The sequence below is a fragment of the Canis lupus genome, chromosome 19, assembly GCF_011100685.1.
Source record: "Canis lupus familiaris isolate Mischka breed German Shepherd chromosome 19, alternate assembly UU_Cfam_GSD_1.0, whole genome shotgun sequence".
NCBI classification, from domain to species: Eukaryota; Metazoa; Chordata; class Mammalia; order Carnivora; family Canidae; genus Canis; species Canis lupus.
In genome coordinates this window covers 15,984,814-16,001,217 of record NC_049240.1, presented here as the reverse complement: position 1 = coordinate 16,001,217, position 16,404 = coordinate 15,984,814, and the positions used below count along the sequence as shown (strand labels likewise).

The 16,404-nt window shown below is 31.7% G+C and overlaps 1 protein-coding gene across 1 annotated transcript in view; it reads left to right on the top strand.

Moving 5' to 3' along the window:
- Positions 1–16,404, top strand: part of FAT4 (FAT atypical cadherin 4) — a 174,415-nt gene that overhangs the window by 138,377 nt on the left and 19,634 nt on the right. The window contains exons 10-11 of the mRNA XM_038564709.1: positions 9,687–9,791; positions 14,196–14,503. Of these exons, the coding sequence (XP_038420637.1) occupies positions 9,687–9,791; positions 14,196–14,503 (413 nt within the window). The remainder of the gene's footprint in view (positions 1–9,686; positions 9,792–14,195; positions 14,504–16,404) is intronic.

Sequence of the window (16,404 nt, the reverse complement as noted above, 5' to 3'; positions counted from 1 at the left end):
TATAGTGTTTATAAACACAATTTAAAGTACCAGCGAGGTAGGTAAAACCAGGACATATTTTTTATTTGTAAATATTTTGCAGAATAATATTTCAAAAGAAGTTTTTATAAGAAAATACATTTAGCTATTTTATATATATATATAGTTATTATATTTTTAAAAGATTATTATATTTTTAAAAGATGTATTTGAGAGAAAGAGAGAGGTAGAGAGAAAAAGAGATAGCACGTGAGCATGGGGTGGGTAGGGAAGGAGCAGAGAGAGAATCTTCAAGCAGATTCCCTGTTGAGTGTAGAGGCTCACCCAGGGCTCGATCCCATGACCTATGAGATCATGACTTGAGCTGAAACCAAGAGCTGGATGCTTAACCGACTATGCCACACAGGCACCCCTAGTTATTATATTTTTTAAAAGGTGCCCATCATGTATATACTTATGGTTTCATATTTGAAGAATTAAATTGTTTGATGGCGACATAAAGCAAGTTTGAATAAGTCAAAGCAGAACATACAAGCTTTGCCTACTGATAATAACCTTGAAATACAAGTGAAGAAAAGGGGCAGAAATAATATGCAATTAAAAGAATCAAAGGACTTTATGGTTTTTGATTTAGCTATAGCTTTTGGGAAGTCATTTAACCTTGCTGACCTTCAGTTTCTTCATCTGCAAAGTGAAAATAGTCATACTTACTTATCTTTTAGGTTTGTTGTAATGAATAAAGATAATGCTTGTAAAACACCTACCGGAGTTCAATCAGTACCCACGCAAATTAATAGTATTAGTAATAGTGGTGTTATGTAGTGGCAATAATAGAAGCGCAGCACAGAATTTCTAAAAAAGACAAGAAGCCTCAATAGCACAAAGTATGAATTTTACCCCAACTGTATTCCCAGTATCCTGAATAATTGGGCTATATCCATGTTATCAGTTCAGAAGTTCTAGAAAATTGTCCTTAGTCTTTCCCCAAAAACGACTTCCTTGTTTGAGAATTCAACAATAAAGATTATTTCTTTGCCCATTTTAGTATAATATACTCATTCGTACTTAGATTTAAAATGAGTCTATACTTAGTCCTAGAATGAAAAATGTGTGAAGGCACTTGATAATAGATAGGAAACAGGTAAAGTACCATGGGCATGAGAGAAAGCCCCATATGCTGATTCAGCATAAATGTTGCTTCGTGATTTGGCATAGAACTAATTCTTTAACATTACTTCCCTCTAGTTTGTTTCTTTCTTTGATTCATTACATTTAAATATGCATTGCATCCTTTTCTAAATGTAGTAGTTGAAACTTTTAGGATTTCCCTTCTTTTCATTATGAAATACGTATAGCATTTATCAAGTTGTTATATAGAGCACTGCTTAAAGTTCTTTACATTGTAGACATTATTATTTAGTTAGTTATTCATTTAGTTCTCCAAACTCAATGAAACTGCATTATCACTATTATTCTTTCCATTTTAAAGGCACAAAATATTGGGTCTTAGACAAGTTAGAAGAGATTAAATAACCTGCCTCAAGCATGGCACAGAAGGTGCTCTAAATGAGTTTTCACTGTAAGCTTCACTCCAGAGTCTCTGCTTTTTATTTGTATGTAATTCTTCATCACACATTGGTTTATATTTGCCATCGGGTATTATGACAAGTCCATGATATCTTTTAAGAACTTTTGTCTATTATTCTACTGGGTCTGTACAAAACACACGAGATAGTGTATTGATATGAGGTTGATCAAGAACTGAAATTACCTCCAGACTTTCAGGTAGCAAGGTACTTAATACTAGCAAATAGCTTGCAAAATCTTTAAACCGGCTAAGAATGAAGGTCTGAAAAATTCACCAATAATCTCAGCAATAGGAACAATGTAAGGGGGCACTTGTGTAGTTCAGTCTGTTAAGTGTCTGCCTTCAGCTCAGACCCAGTTGGTCCTGGGATCCAGCCCTGTGTTGTGCTCGCAGCTCAGCCAAGAGTCTGCCTCTCCTTCTTTTTTTTTTTTGCCCCTCCCTTCAACTTCTGTGCATGCTTTCTCTCTCTTTCTCTCTGCTCCATCTCAACAAATAAATAAAATCTTAAACAAAACAAAATACAGTAGGTATTGCAAGAAACCACTGCCAGTCATCTTGTCTACCTGCAGTGCTGCAATGAGTGAGTCCCAGAACAGTCCTTGCTTCACTTTCACTCTTTAAATATCATTCAAAATTTACCCACTGGCAAAATCTAATCCTAAACCCTGCTGGAAAGGAGTTTAGAATAGTTTTGTGACATCCGGCCCCTGCAATACAGAAAGATAAGAATGATGCTGAGTGTCAAGAGATAATATCTGGCATAGAAAGATACTATTATTACCCCTACTGTATGTCATAGAAAATTCAGCCTATACTCTGGTGACTCTAGAGCCAGAGCTGCCAAAGACTAGATCATAACCTCTTTCTGTAAGAAAAGTTATTTGAAGTTACAAAAGTAACTTGAAATTACTGTGGTGATTTTACATACTGCCCTTCTCTAGAGCTCATTTTAGTCTTCATTTGCATAGTTGGAGATAATCCAGCAAATCAAGAATGATGTAAACATAAAGTTGAATGATTAATATGAATCTTCTCTTTTTTGAATTTGTGTAATTCATTGTTTTAAATTCTATATGAATAGTCCATGCAGTAAAATTAGCAGATAATTCAAGTCTGATAATTTTATTTTTTTATTTTGTTTTACAGGAAACAGTATAACAAAATGCATAGCTACAAATTCTTAATCCATACACTAAATTAGGAATGTGTTGTTCAAATGTCCGAATCTGTTTAAAATTATAAAGATAATCCCTGAAGGATCATTTTGAGTTAGTCTTTCTAGGTAGTCTTTACCAGCTCACCCGACTCAGGAAGATGGAGTAAATGCATCAAAATATCTTAAAGAGCTAATCAAGCTAATAAATCATAGGACAAAATTCTTACATAAGCATATGTGTACCTCATAGAATGAATTTTTAAAAATATATATTGTAGTTTACTTTTATTAATACAAATTAAGTACTAATGCTTTGGTAAAGCTTTATCCAAAGCCTATATATGTTCAAATATTTTTTTTTTGATCATCAGAACTATTTCCAATCACTTGCACTCTATTTACTTCTTTCAACTTTTACCTGAAATTTTTCAATGATTTTTAAAGTCTGTGGCATTACATATTGGAACTGTGAGATTTTAACTTTATGTTTAAAATAATCCTCAGATATTATCCTATCACACACACACACACACACATACACACACACCATTGCCACCACCACTGTATATTTCATATAAAGTTAGAAATTGTGCTAAAGATTGGAAAAGTGAGTGGCTTATGCACTGATGCAAACCATGAGACTTAATCCTAAGAATCCTACAGGGAGTGATTGTTAGCTGAACAGAGATGTTGTGTGAACATCCTTTAGGAGTATAAATACAAAATGAAAGTTATGGAACAACTACAATAAAAATATATGAAGGGATATAGTTATTACCACATTGCCACCAGTATATTCCTGATAATATATGAATTTACCATTTATATTTTTAAAATTTTATCTTCAAGTTGGTAACCATAGAATCACATAATACATATAAAATAAGGATTTTTTAAATGAATGAAGATTTTGAGAGAATGAATTTGTTTATATAACTTGTGTTTCTGATCTCTTCTTAATTACTGGAAAAATAACCAAAAGGAAATTGAAAAAAATGGTGAGACTTAACATTCAATAACAATCACTTCACATTTCATTGTTAAAAAATTGTTCTATAATTTAACTTTTATATCACTCAGTGGAGCTTTGATTCACTATAATACAGCATTTCAGAAAGAATGAATTGATTTAATATAACATAGGGCATGTGAAAAATTACTTTCTAGATTTTCATAAGATTTAATAATACCAGAAATTACATCATTGTCAATGTACCTCAGTAAATCAAAAGAAAATATTTTTCATGTTATTCATGCCTCAGAAGTTCAGGGGATCCTGGAGGAAATTAGCAGCTTAATAACTACCAATCCAGTATTTCTTTTCCTACACGGATGAACATTTCATGCATTTAATAGAACACTAATTAGAAAGCCCAATTATAGTCAGGAACCACTTATCATTTGTCTCCCTGCTCCAGGTTTCCACAGTTTGCAGCACAATCCTGCATTAAGTCTTTCAAGGAATGGTGTTTTAAATGCAGCATGTAGATGGAGCTTATTTTCAAATCTGGGTCTCTCCTAACAGAATTAGTTCATAGCCCCTTTAACCTTTCCCATCCACTTTCACACATCTGGATGCATTTTAGGTGTGGTATTTGGAGTAAGGCCAAGGTTTATTACCATATGGAGAAGTTTTCCTATGCTCTCAAGTAAGTCTTGATATTTCAGGGGAGGATGAGATTTGTCCATTCATCACTTTTATGACATTTGACATTATAAATAGGAATTTTTTCAGACATATAAAGTTATATACAGGTTGTGCATAGTAATTTTACTAAGAAACTTGGCAAACATTTTCTTTCATGAAGATGGAAGTTGTAACTGAGTCATTCTTTTAAAATCATAAGTCATACATGAATGTTGTCAATGATCGTGTGATCAGAACACTGTAGAATATAAACAAAATGTAGTGAATGGATAGGAAATGAAATTTTCTGTGAGATACAGAAGAATCACTCATTTTGGTTATTTTAAAATATGATTTGCATCTTATGAAAGCATTAATAAGAGGCTTCTGGAAGCTTAAATGTTTCTTATTTCTGCAGAAAGCAAACATATTTGTAAGCTTATCATGGATATTAGGGATGTCAATATGCACCATCATCTGTAGTTTCATTGAAATTGTATTCGCATATGTTTTAAAATACAAAAGGAAAACAGATTTTTTCTTTATTTTTTCTTCCTAGCAGCTCTTAAACATGATTTTTTTGCTTTCTTTTGATGTAAAAAAACAATGCTATTCGATCAGGATATTTAGGTGAGCTATCTTCATAGGTCCTTGCACAATAATAGGACACATTTACTAGTGTAAAAAAAAAAAAAGCTACTTTCTGCTAAAATAACAAAAAAACTCATAAGCATATTCAGGATAAATAATATATTATGAAATCATATTTATTAATAATATAATCAATTTAGATATAAAATGGACTTTGATAGTTCACAAAATCTCCCTTCTATCTATGTATGAATACAAGAGATGCAAAAGTAGTAATTGTGATCTAATATATTACATATAATCTAAGAAATCATCATATTCTCATAGGTGTCCACATTTATGAGGTAGGAATAAATTTAGCTCGGCTCCACATAATCAACATTAAAATGTTCTATTAGAAAGAATGGAATTTGAATATACATCCTTATTAAAAAGACCACAGGTGATCACAGCAGCTCACCTTCTGCCCCAAACATGAAGATACATGCTAAATTTCTTTTGTAAGTTTAAACTATAAACTTGAAAAGTCTGTGGATACACCGGCCTCCCATTACACATGCATTTCCATCTTCAGCAATTCCCATTCTTCAAGTTCTAGGGGTTTATACTTCTCGAAGCACACCTCCTTCTATGATAAATAATTTATATCAACACAGTTAATTGATGGATGGCAAAGCAATGAGAACAGTTTATTCTTGTAAACAGATGCTATCACAACTAACATACCTTAATAGAAAAAGGCTTTTTGTGTTCCAGAGATAGGGTTGTGTTTTTTTGTGCGAGCCCTATCAGTGTACTTGCAAACCCCAAGGCTCCGACAAATTTTGTTAATTGACTTGCAGTATTAATGAAGTTAATGATCCAAGATTTGGTTTCACGGTGCTCCAACACATCAGATTTTTTGTACTAGAAGCATCTTAGAGTAATTCAAACTGCTGCATTCTCTGATAAGCATTGTGCATTTAACACAAGAATTTAAGTAGATAGATGTGTGGAGAACAATGCAGAATTCGCTGCTGATTTCTAACTAGATAATAGAGCATGAACTTTCCAGACCTGATAAATTCGTATTTCAAGGCTTTCCTTTAATTCTGTGTAAACATATAACATCTTTCCTTCACATAAAAAAGTCTTTTTAATAATAATTTAAATGGCAATACTGAGTTTTCAAACTGTGTCTTTCAATCTAGTATGGTAACTGCTTTGAAATTTACTAATTGTAAAAAAAGAAAATACTCATCAAATGGAGTAATCAAACCAAATTTTTGAGTGGTAAATAATTTGCATACTGTAACACCAACATATAAAACTATTCTTTTTTCTCAAACTCAATAATAAATTGATATACTTAACCCCTAGCAGAGTCATTTTTTCAAAAATGTTTACATCCACCTACTAGAGAAAAGAAAATAAAACCTTGGTTTACATTAAAATGTAAAATGAATGGTTGATTTTTTTTCTCTTACTAATGTCTATTTATATTGTTGTATACTCAAAGAATAAGATTCCGTTGAGAATTTAACTTTCAAAAGAAATTCATTCTTAAACTAGTATTTTCTTAGTTGTAGCTTCTGCCATTTTCATAGTTGTATATTTTAATACATAGGTAACTCTTATTTAATTTGGGGTTTCTTTCCATCCCTAACTTTGGACTAAAATAGTGTACAGTTTATATTTAAATTAAACTCAGATGTATATGTTAATTCTAATTTTGCAAGGGGTAAATAAGATAACCTCTTTATGTAAATTACAAAACAAAAACCATCTAATTTTCTTTTGTTGTCATTATTTAAACCAAAATTTTATTTTTTTAAACCAAAATTTTAAAAGACAGTCTTTTCTAAGAGGATTACAAAGACGATATAGTTGGGATTTGTGATATCAATGACTTGCATTTTTATACACTTATATATTTTTCTTGTAGAGCACCTATGTCCAAATTTCTGAGCAATTGTTCATGATAGTGCTCCTTAAATTGGTTACTCTTTGTTCCCTGTTTGCAGTCTTCAAGAAGTAAAGTTGTAATTTTGTGACCCATTAACTAGTTTTCACAATATTAGACTGACTATACTTATAAAGCCTGTATATACAGCTGACCCTTGAACAGCCAGGTTGGAACTGTGTGAGTCCACTTACATGTGTATTTTTGTTTTTATAAATACAGTACAGTAAATGTATTTTCTCTCCCTTATTTTCTTAATAACATTTTATTTTCTCTAGCTTACTTTATTGTAAGAAGACAGTATATAATACATAGAACATACAAAATATGTGTTAATCAACTCTTTATATTATTGGTAAGGCTTCTGGTCAAAGCAGGCTATTAGGAGTTAACTCTTGGGGGAGTCAGTAGTTGTATGTGTATTTTCTTTTTGTGTGTATTTTTTTTTTTATTGGAGTTCGATTTGCCAACTTATAGCATAACACCCAGGACTCATCTCGTCAAGTGCCCCCCTCAGTGCCCGTCACCCAGTCACTCCGTCCCCCCGCCCACCTCCCCTTCCACTACCCCTTGTTCATTTCCCAGAGTTAGGAGTTTCTCATGTTCTGTCTCCCTGTCTGATATTTCCCACTCATTTTCTCTCCTTTCTCCTATAATCTCTTTCACTATTTTTTATATTCCCCAAAAGAAAGAGACCATATAGGGTTTGTCCTTCTCAGATTGACTTACTTCACTCAGCATAATACCTTCCAGTTCTATCTATGTAGATTTTCAACCGCAGGGTTGGCTACTTTAAAACACCAGCATTGTCCAAGGACACCTGCCTCAATACATGCTATTTTTAACATAATTCTAAAAGAAATTTTCAAAAAAAAAGAAGAATGAAACCTTACTCAGTCCGATAACACATGTGAAAATTATATGTAGATCATACAGTGGAAAAAAATTCATGGAGTGGATGTGACTTTCTTGATAGCAAATAAATAATTAAAAGTACAGCTCATAGGTCCTTTTTATTCTCTGTTGGTCAATACTAATATTACGTTAAAAAATTCACTTCTCTAGAGGAATATGACAGAAATCCAATTGGAAAATACCATGGGAGAGAGTTCTATGCCACACCATCTCTCTGGTGTGATATTGTACCGGCTTATAATAAAGTCATTCTGCCTATTTATTAAATGTAACTCATTGGCACAATTCTTAAAGCCTAATTTCTGTGCCTTTGGTTGGTAACTTGTTTATTTTCATTATTTCCCCCTAGGATGGAAAGGTATTCTAAAATTGTTACTGTTTTGCCTTTTAAGGAGGTTCCCAATATTATTTTTAAAGAAAAAATGTTGTTTATGACCCTGTGATGTAGAGAAACGTGTTTAGTTAGTGTCATGAGGTCTGACTCACGCTTATAATTTTAAACTAGAACAATTGTGGCTACATAATCAAGCCACAAAAACAGAACTAAATTAAACAAAACTTTGACTATGGTTTAAGCATAGTAATCATGGTGAAATGGATTATCTATGCTTAACATTGAGTCTAGTTGTGCATATAAAACTTACATGTTTTCATAAGACATTTAATAAAGGCATTAATGAAATCATGTTAAGAAGTAGAAAATAGCTTTACAGAAACAAACTATTTAAATTAAATAATTAAAGCCTCATTATCAATGAATGAAAAATAACAAAGAACTCTATAACATCTCATTGTTTCTGGGAATTGGAAAACTAGAAACAACTCTAACAAATCAATTATTACAATAATTAAAAACTATAGAAAACTGGCATTAGAACACATTGTTAAAAAAAATTACCACCACCACCACCACCACCACCACCACCACAAAAATAAATAGGACTGGCCAATTACTCTGAATTGGCCTATCTAGGGGTTAACTGACAATCACAGGTTTGCAAAACCTGGATATGGGAGCAGACCTACATTGGTCTGTGCCATCGTTTTACAATTTCTTCGGCAAAATTTTAGCCTTCAAGAAGCTCTTCTTCATCTATGAAATGTAAAAGTTTCCTGTTGCTTGGATTAATCTCCCCACTAAAATGGAAATGCCATGTTGTGACACTTTTTTTGACTGCCATTCCCATCTTCTAACCTTCCTAGACAGTAAGAGGCACTCAGTCAATATCAGTTGATTCAACCAACAAGATGATCTATGAAAAGTCCCTATAACTGAAAAATATGCTGCCTAGGTGTCAATGTTTTGGAAAAAAGACAAGGTATACATAACCTGTAGTAAAGAATAAATCTTAAGTATTTGAAATATATGATGTGCTTCCTGATTTTTTATTCTGCTTTACAACAGATAGGTCAGTGAAGGGATATTTCTTGAGAGTGAAAGTATTTTAGTTTGACAAGCTATATGAGACTGATTCTTACCTTTAAAAAGTCCGAGTCAAAGAAATCTCTACAGTGAGAATTATACTGTAAAAGTTTCAAACCTCATTATAAATTTGAAAAAGGAAGACACATTGACAAGAGAAAATAAATTCAGTGAAAACATTTAAATATGTTCACCATTTGTGATTTTCCTGCAAACAGTAGTTCCTTCCAAGATGATTATGTAAATTATTTCCTTACTATTTTAATACACAACTTTACAATAGGACAACTAAATAAGATTTTGAACTCTGAGGCATTCCAATTTTCTCATGTCAAGTAAAATATTCTTATATTTCTCTTCTCCAAGATATGACCTCTTAGAATAGATTTTTACATGTGGTTATAAAGTAATGGTATTAATATATTTTTGCATAAGATTTTTTTAATGGGGTTTGATACTTTTCAGGGAAAATGTGTGAATCTTCAGTCAATTACTGTGAATGTAACCCCTGCTTTAACGGTGGTTCCTGCCAAAGTGGTGTGGAGTCATACTACTGCCATTGTCCATTTGGTAAGTATTGCTTAGTCGTTGATATAAAATATCAATCTCTTTTGACACAACGTTTAGCAATTTTATTGACCATCAGTGATTAGGAAAATATTAGTTGTTTTACACAGGAGGTTTTAGCAAAATAAAATCTCAAAGGTTTAATATTTTTAAAAAAGTTAATTATGGAGATGCCATTGAATATATTACTTCAGTTATTACTAGGAAAGTAATCAACTCGAGATAATTGAATTTGATGTGTCTCCTCAGGACATTTCCCCTCAAATATTTATGGATGACTTCTTTTTAGCCTGGAACCTATCAAAGAAAAAAGTCTTTTTAAGCACTATCTGACATCACAGTCTATTTAAAATCTTTAAGGATAATTAGTCAAAGTGGGTTTCTTGTTTTGTTTTGTCTTGCTGCTTTTTATTTTTTAACATTAATTCAACCACTTCTAATAGAAAGATTTAGTAACTAGGCATGAAGTTTTCATGATAGGCTTTTTGTAGATACTACCAAATAACGAATCACAATTCAGACTAATGTGTTCTTTTGAAGAAGAAAGTTGTTAGAATTTTTTTGTACACATTCGTATTTATTCACCATAATGGAAAGAACTAAAAGATTCCTTTCAGATCTCACTCAAATGTTACCCAGCACTGGGACAGCCAAGGACTATGAGAATAGCTTTGGAGAGAGCTTTTATTTTAACTTGTATTGTTTCATTGGTTTGTGATTACTACACTTATTTGAAGGATACTTTACCCCACAATATAGTATTCATCTCCAGATGTCCTATAGTAATTAGAGACCCTATCTCTCTCCCTAAGCAAAAGAGGAGAAAGATATTTTTCCAGTCTTTCCTTGAGCAATCACTGAGCTATGTGGACTCTGAAAAGAGACTCTCAATCCACAGTTGTGAATAGAACTATAAAAGAATCTGAGGTTTCTAGTATAATAAAATGTAATGTTAATTCATTTTCAGATAACTTCATGATTCTATCTAGTTTTATTCTCATAAAGCACAATGTCAATAAAATGATAATGAAAAACAAAATATAAGTATCTAATTGTGTGCCATACATTTTAGCAATGGTGCTGAGGCCCAGAAATTGAGGGCTTTGTCTAAAGTCAAAAAAGGAAGACAAAACAAAACTACCCCAAGATGATACAGTGACTAGAACACGTTTTCAGTCTAGTATGACATTTACAGAATCCCTGCTTTTTAAAATTTCTCTGAGATTCTTAACCAGAAATGCCTCTGAAGCAGTGAAAAGCAGATTAAGGTCAAAATAACCCCAATTTTAGATCTCCCAAAACTTCTTTCAGTAATCTCTTATAATCCTAAAGGGTGCTGCTTTCGACAGATAACCACAAGCAGGTTTCATGGTTTAACTTGTATTTGGAATGAAAGAAAAAGGGATTGAAATGGAAAGTGGAAAAAATGGTTTTCAAGTGACTGAAGAAAGGTTTTTACATTTTTATAGATTTCTTTGCATTTCATTTGCAAATATGAAGATTTAAAATAATTGATATCAAATATAAAACAAATCATTGCTGTCGTGTAGCTGATAGAACAATCATTGCCTATTGGGGCAAAGTGTTTCGGGGTCCAAATGGATCTTGCCCTCACCCTACCAGAGATCTCCAGGGGACTAGCTCAGCAATATAAATTAGAGACAGATCACATGCAGCTGGCAGTGCAAACTTCTCCCTCCATTTCTTCCAGTGGCAAAAAAAAAAAAAAAAAAAAAAAAAAAAAAAATTATTTAAACTTTGACATTGTCAGCTGGCAACAGAGGATTTATAAAAGAAAAGAAAACAGAAAACCTTGAAACAATAATACATGACTTGAGACCAGAAAGATAGAATTAAAAGGACAAAGTATTTTCCTTTTCAAATTGAATGTGGGTGAAACATACAAATACAAAGGACAGATGGAATGCCTCAAACAAATAGCTGGAGTTAGTTACACATGCATCCTATAAAACAACATCTTAACTATAATTTTGAAGTTGGAAAAAAAATTTGCACTGTTTACTTTCTCATCAGTGAAAGATTTGTTGTTTGGATTTTTAGAATTTTTTTAGATTTTGATTTTTTAAGATTGTGTGTTAGAAAAACAAAGTGCTTAAGATTTTATAAAAGGAACCTGTATAATTATAACTCCATATTTATGTATATATAACTACCCACAAACAGAATATTCCTTATTAGAGTAATTTTAATAATTGCTTTTGATATTAATACATGTGCTGCCGAAGTGAGCACTAATTTCTCTTGATCTTATGTAGTTTTATTTCATGACATTTCATTTGGAGGGCTGTTTTGAAATCTTCATTAAATTTTATTTTATTTCAAAAACAAAAATCTACCTTTCTCTAGAAACAATAACAAAACTCTTTAAGAACAAAAATATTCCTTAAATAAATATTTTCATGCATGAAAATGTTGGAGTCTATTTGTGGCAAGTATAAATTTGAATAAAAATACAGGACATCTTTCCAGTACCTATATTCTTTCTACATATACTTAGATTCAATTTTTTAAAGATTTATTTATTTATTTGAGAGAGAGAAAGAGAAAGAGAAAGACAGGGAGGGGCAGAGGTAGAGGGAGAGTGAAACTTCAGCAGACTCCTCGCTTAGCCCAGAGCCCATATGGAGCTCAATCTCATTACCTTGAGATTGCCACCTGAACTGGAACCAAGAGTTGGTTGCTTAACCTACTGGACCACCCAGGCGCCTCCATATTGAATTTTTAATCCCATGTTCATATTTTTATTAAAATTTATTCAGAAGAGGTCTGAGAGAACACATAATACATTTTTTCCCCTCAATAATCTATTTCATGGGACGCCTGGGTGGCTCAGTGGTTGAGCATCTGCCTTCGGCCCAGGATGTGATCCTGGAGACCCGGAATCGAGTCCCGCATCAGGCTCCCTGCATGGAGCCTGCTTTTCCCTCTGCCTGTGTCTCTGCCTCTCTCTTTCTGTGTCTCTCATGAACAAATAAATAAAATCTTTAAAATAATAATAATAATAATAATAATAATCTATTTCATTTGTATACTTTATCTTTGTTTTTTCTTTAACTTTGGTTACTCTATATATATAAGTAAGGTATATATAATATAGTAAATGTATATTTAATAGAAATAATTTTTTAGAAATAAATTTTTAAAAGTTATATATTTGTTATACATAATATAAATTATAAATATAATACTGTGACATATATAATATACTTAAACATAAATAAATGTGTGACATAATATACATCATATATAATTTCTATGATTTCTTTGTTTTTTCTTTAATTTCAATTAATGTTTAAAAATAGTGTGCATATTTCCCACACATTTATAATGAATATTATGTCAGCCAGACAGAGCAGGCAAAGATAACATAAGCTTTTGTAGCAGATTCTAGGCCATCTCAATTTAAAGAACATTTGGATATGAGATGCAGTTCAGTCAAAACAACTAGACCAATCAGTAGATCAGGCCTCAAATTTTGGCTTCATCTCCCATAGTTCTGTGACCTCAGGCAAGTTTTAAATATTCTGTAAAATGATGGCATTAGCTTCTTCTAGCTGAACAATTCCCTAACTCTACATTTAATGCATTTACAAGATATGTACAGCCAAAATTAAGGAATAGAACCTTTGAAAGTTAACAGGAATCATGATGTATTGGCATGGGTTAATTTTCCAATCATTTGCTACAGTCTACTAATATTTGTGGGAAAAGAATTTTGGCGTAGCATTGTAACAATAAAACTCATTTTTAAAGTTGAAAAAGAACCAGCACAAACAAGTGGGAATGCTGGGTTTCAGAAAAAAAGCAGAAAGCTATTTTAAAGTAGCCTGTTGTAAGTTATACCCAAAGAAGGTATAAAACAAGAAAGAGATAAAAACTTAAGACAGTTCTTTCCTTCCCTAACAGCAGTAATTCCCTTCCCTGGTCTTGTGGTTCTTGAAAATACCACAAGTACAGGGACTAAATTTTTTAAGGTCAAAACAAAATTTACCATCCTCAATTGAATTAAATTTTTTTAAAGAAGTATATATTAGAAAGAAGTATCTCAGTCAAAAATTACAGCATATTAAAACTAAAAGTGTTGACAAACTAATTTGGAAAGTTTTCCAGGAAAGCCATGTCTTCAGACATACTCTATTCCGTTAACTCTAATTTTTAGAAATGGGATCTACTTAGATATGTTTCCTAATTGGCCAAAGAAAAACAAGCACAGTTCATTAATGTGTTCTATCTCTATTTAATTTAGACAGCATTCTTTGGAGAATACTACAAAAAAGGTCATTAAAAGCATGATTCACTATTGTAACTTAGAAGTATTATAATCAAAGTCATTTACTAACACTTCACTGGAATCTGATGTCAATTTATCAATTTTCCCATCTACAGGTGTCTTTGGAAAACACTGTGAGTTGAATAGTTACGGATTTGAGGAATTATCATACATGGAATTTCCCAGCTTGGACCCCAATAACAACTATATTTATGTCAAATTTGCAACTATTAAAAGTCATGCTTTACTGCTTTACAACTATGACAACCAGACAGGGGACCGGGCTGAATTTTTGGCCCTTGAAATCGCTGAAGAAAGACTAAGATTCTCTTATAATTTAGGCAGTGGTACATATAAACTCACCACCATGAAGAAGGTGTCAGATGGACATTTTCACACTGTGATTGCCCGGAGAGCAGGGATGGTAAGACATTTCATTCTGCATTAAAACTTGTTTTATTGTTGCACATCCAGTCAAAGCATGAATCGAAGTGCAAATTTGACCAGTTTTGTTATGAACGACAGCAGCGAATAGGTAATATTTTTCTTTTGCTCATGACAACTATTTGTCACAAAAAATCAGCTTGACTCAAAAACAACAAAAGGTAACAAAATAAAGAAAACATCCTAGTGCCTAAACATTTCATTTTATACATTTCCTATATATGTTTAAGGCCACATCAGAACTGTACTTAAAATGGCTACTTTTCTAAGCATCCCAGCCCTAACTGAAGAAACAGTTTAAAAACAAATGAAAAACCTTTCCTACAAATAAATTACTGACGAAAGATGATACTAACACATATTCTAATACAGTAGTTAGTAATCCTTATTGTACCAGAACCTCAACATGCTGTCTGTCATCTGTGAGGTCTATGACATGGGACTGTATTGAAATGAAGTTTTGTTTTTTGAGTATCTAAGGTATTCTCAGAATTATAAACTCAATAATATTAAAGAGTCTCATGTTATATTCCATTTAATTATATGGCTCTCATGTTACAATAAGATGGTGTAAGATTGTGCATATTTATTTAGTCCTTATGCTAATTAAATAAGTATTTTTCTTTATAAAGGAAAATGCATGATGCATTTTCCTGATTAGCATTTGAAAACATTTGATATAGAGCAATAGAATGGAAAAGCTTATTTACTTATGTATTCTTTTATTTACCTTCCCAACTAACTCTTTATCATTCTCCCCATGTTTGGTAACTATCAAGGATTTTTGAAAAAGTAAATGCTAACAAAAACAATTTAAAAATATTTTTGGATTTTACCATCAACCTTTTAAAATTATAGATACTCTTTAAAATTAACATTTTGCTAGCAAAAGAAATAGAATTAAAGTCATGTATTAAAAATTAGCCAAAAGAACAAATTAAAAGCTCTGAAATCATTTTTAAATGAAGAAATTTGGGATCTAAATGATTACAGTTTTAGCTCTGTGGCAGTCTAGAAAAAATCTAAAAAATATAAATCAGTCTGAAACTGATCAAATGAATCATATGTTTCTCTGAGGATACTAGTATTTTGACATTAAATTTTGGGAACACTTCTTTTTTGGAGGGAACACTTTATATTGTTGGACTACATGTAAGCAACTTGCTTAAAGAACATAGGAAATGTTTTTTACCATGTTTTTTGCTATTTTCTCTGTGATCCATAGTTTTAAAAGAAAAATGCCCTTTATAGTTACAAATTTCATAAAAGCATAAGACAGAAGCAATATTATATATTAATTGCTTTCTGACAAATGTAGATAACAAGCAGCCTTTATCAGAGGACAAAATTTTCCATTTGTTCTTAGAAATACTTTAAATCCAATGTGTTTTGTGTTTTTTTTATGACATTAGATACAATAATGGCTTTTCTCCGTTCAATTCAAATATAAAATAGGAAAGAAGATTTAAACAATTTTTTAAATACAGAAATATTTTCATATAAGGAAAAAAAAGGAATAGTGATGAGTCTAAAGATGACCAGATGATTACATCATTACCATCAAGGTTAGATGTTTGGATATTCAATAATCAGATATCTCCATATCCACTGTGATGAGCTCAGTTTCTACCAAGTTATTAGATACATTCTATTGAAATATATGTGAGAAAACAATAACAGTATTAATGAAAATTTATGAATCATTTTCATTATCTGTTGTCTTCCATTTTCTTAAGAACTTGGTGTTAATATTCTGTAATTACAACTTTTTTCTAATATATTTAATTTATAAAATGTTTATGTAACAAAATTACCCCTAATATTCTGAAAATGAGATCAAAACAAGAATGACATGTAGTAACCTAATTAAAATTTAGAGCA